The sequence below is a fragment of the Mandrillus leucophaeus genome, unplaced genomic scaffold (genome assembly GCF_000951045.1).
Source record: "Mandrillus leucophaeus isolate KB7577 unplaced genomic scaffold, Mleu.le_1.0 Scaffold1, whole genome shotgun sequence".
NCBI classification, from domain to species: domain Eukaryota; kingdom Metazoa; phylum Chordata; class Mammalia; order Primates; family Cercopithecidae; genus Mandrillus; species Mandrillus leucophaeus.
The window spans coordinates 8,573,527-8,576,418 of record NW_012098097.1 but is presented as its reverse complement, the minus strand read 5'-3'; the positions used below and the strand labels follow the sequence as shown (position 1 = coordinate 8,576,418).

The following is a 2,892-nucleotide window of genomic DNA, read 5'->3' as shown; positions in this document are numbered from 1 at the left end:
CGAGACTCCATCTCAAAAAAAAAAAAGAAAAAAGAAAAAGGAAAAAAAAAAGATGGAGTCTCGCTCTGTCGCCCAGGCTGGAGTGCAGTGGCTCAATGGCTCACCACAACCTCCGCCTCCTGGGTTCAAGTGATTCTCCTGCCTCAGCCTCCACAGTAGCTGGGACTAAAGGCATGCGCCACCATGTGCAGCTAAGTTTTGTATTTTTAGTAAAGACAGGGTTTCACTATGTTGGCCAGGCTGGTCTTGAACTCCTGACCTCGTGATCCGCTCACCTTGGCCTCCCAAAGTGCTGGAAATTCAGGTATAAGCCACTGCGCCCGGCCGCCCTGTCCCCTTTCAGAGCTCCTGCATGGCGTTCTGGGCACAGCAGCTGCTCTCCTTTCTATTCCAGCTGTCTCAGGAGCAACAGAATCAAGGTCCCCTAGGCTCAGGTAGACAGGTTATAAATTTAGACCTTGACCTTCAGCCTTGACAACAGCAGATAACTACTAATTAGAACTGGCTGGCTGGGCATGGTGGCTCATGCCTGTAACCCCAACACTTTGGGAGGCTGAGGCCGGTGGATCGCTTGAGCCCAGGAGTTCGAGACCAGCCTGGGCAACATAGTGAAACTCCATCTCAAGCCTGGCCCCCTCTCTGGGTCCCCACTATTGTCGTCAGTGCAGGTATAGAAGGGACACAAAGCTGGACTCCACACAATGCCCGAATCATGGAAGCAGAGATTCAGCCACTACACACTCTTCTGAGTTGAGCCAGACACAGATGGACTCTGTCTGCAGCCAGGCAAATCAGAGCCTCGAGCGGAGCTGCTTCTTCCTCTTCCTGGCTCATGCTGACCTTAACACTTTCACCCACATTCTTCCCCACCTCCTGTAGCCATCAGGACCTACGAAAAAATCCTCCCCACCCTGTTGGCTTTTGTCTTAGTTCCCCACGTGGTTCTTCATTGTGCCTTCAAAATGCCTTCATTGGCCCTGAGGAGGGATGACATCCTGGCCCTGAGCTACTATCACCTGTGCATGGAAACCCAGGTCCTCACATGCCTTGGCAGGGTATCCCCTGGGAGGCTTGGGTCCAGTCCTGCACTGGGTGACTCAGGCACCTGGCTGGCAGCTCCCCAGGCACATTGGCCTTCTGGCTCTCATTCCCAGTCCCCTTCCCAGGTCCCGGCTACCCATGCTCATTCAAGCAGCCTCCCATTTTGCATTGTCTTCAGGACGCTCACAGCAACCGCTAACCCAAAGACTCCCACACAAAGCAGAGAACACAGCATTTTAAAGAGAAGCATAAAAGCCCCGCCAGCATACTCACTTTGTTGCCTTTGCCCTGATGGGGCATCCATAGCTCTGCCTGCTTGAAGAGCATGGGCCAGAGCCTGAGCCACAAGCAGTCAGCTGCAAGAACTTCCAACACCTCCCTCAAAGCGGGGAGGGTGAAGAGAGAGAGCGAGAAGACGAGAGAAGAGATGGAGACAGCTGAGAGTGTGTGAGCAAGGAGCCGGGTGCTGCGGAGAATCGGCGCAGCAGAGCAGAGCTTCAATCTGCTGATTAATTCAGCCTATTTCTAGTCACGCTGCAGATTCAGGGAGGGAGGAGGAGGCAGCAGCCCTGGAAGGGCGGGAGGGAGGGGAGGAGAGGAAAGAGAAGGAGGGAGGAAACAGGAGCATAGAGAAGAGAAAGTTTGTCCGATGCGCTGCCAGATGTCCAGGAGCTTGGCCTGCTCTTCAGAGGAGGCCACTGCGAGGTGAGCTGAGGGGCACCATGCAGCTAGGATATGGACAGACAGAGGGACAGATGGAGGAGAAACTGCCCCGGTCCCAGAAACCTGAAGACAACTGCCAGTATCAAGGGGAACCCTGGGACACACAAATCCCAGCTCTCTTCCCAAACTACCTGTCCTTTGTCCCCAAGTCACTGGGTGAGCCCATCATCCACAAGAACCCCCCAAATCACATGACGACTCCCCAGCACAGAGCCAAGCCAACAGCCCTTTCCATAGTTACAGCTGCAGGAAGGAGGGGAGAGGGGACTTGTGGGTTATTAATAGCAGCACATCCTGTGTGGAGGGGGACGGGATGGACTGGCCTCTGAGAAGACTCAAGCAGTGACTTCTAGGAAGGCAAAGCCCAAGGCCAGGCAGCGGGTAGAAGGAAGGATCCAGTAGAGGGGGAAGAGCCAGCCCAAAGGGCCTCTGAAGACTCCAACACCTTCCTGCCAGGTAGCATGGACACCCTAACAGCCATGCAGGGAAGAGCTGGGCCAGCAGCCGGTGATGCCCCAATACATTCAGACATACCTGCCCAAGTGCTGCTGGGCCCATGAGGCTGCCCAGGAATGCCCAGGCCCGGCATCCCTGAGGCAGAGAGGAGGCCAGATACCTGGAGCTCCTGCCTCAGCACGTGCCAGAGCATCAGGCAGAGCCTAAGTCAGTCGTGGCTCCAAGGGCATCATTCAGGGACCTCGAGTTTGACATACGGGATGCTCACAGCACAGACACCCTGAGTGAAGGAGGGGCCAAGGCATGAGGAGTGGATGGGACACTTCTCTGCCTAAAGCCATCCTTATAATGGGGTTACACACCCTAGGGGAGAAGAAACAGTCTCACAGGTTCCAGAGCTGGAGAGTGTGAGCTGGAGCCTGAGCATGTTTCTCCAGGGCCCTCCGTTTCCTAGACGACACCATCTCAAGCTGCAGGGAAGAAGGAGCCTCAGCAGCCCAAGCCAGCCTCCCCATTCCCTTTCATGAGCGCAGCTCCCTGTGGGGCCCCTAAACAGAGTGCTGAGTGAGAACAGAAGGGAGGGCCCAGGCAGTCCAGAGGTTAAGAACAGGAAGACTCCATGGAGAGCAGGAAAGGTTGGCAGTGGGGGTCAGCTTCCATGCCAGCCACTGT

General features: G+C 55.5%; 1 protein-coding gene across 2 annotated transcripts in view; it reads right to left on the bottom strand.

The window, feature by feature from the left end:
- The window catches only part of KIAA0195 (KIAA0195 ortholog), a 55,219-nt gene that overhangs the window by 22,722 nt on the left and 29,605 nt on the right, over positions 1-2,892 (bottom strand). The window contains exon 1 of one of the 2 annotated variants that reach the window (XM_011979004.1): positions 1,315-1,551. The exons of the other annotated variant lie outside the window; for it this stretch is intronic. Coding sequence (XP_011834394.1) covers positions 1,315-1,368 — 54 coding nt within the window. The 5' untranslated portion in view covers positions 1,369-1,551. Of the gene's footprint in view, positions 1-1,314; positions 1,552-2,892 lie in introns of those variants that run through there. 2 annotated transcript variants of the gene reach the window in all.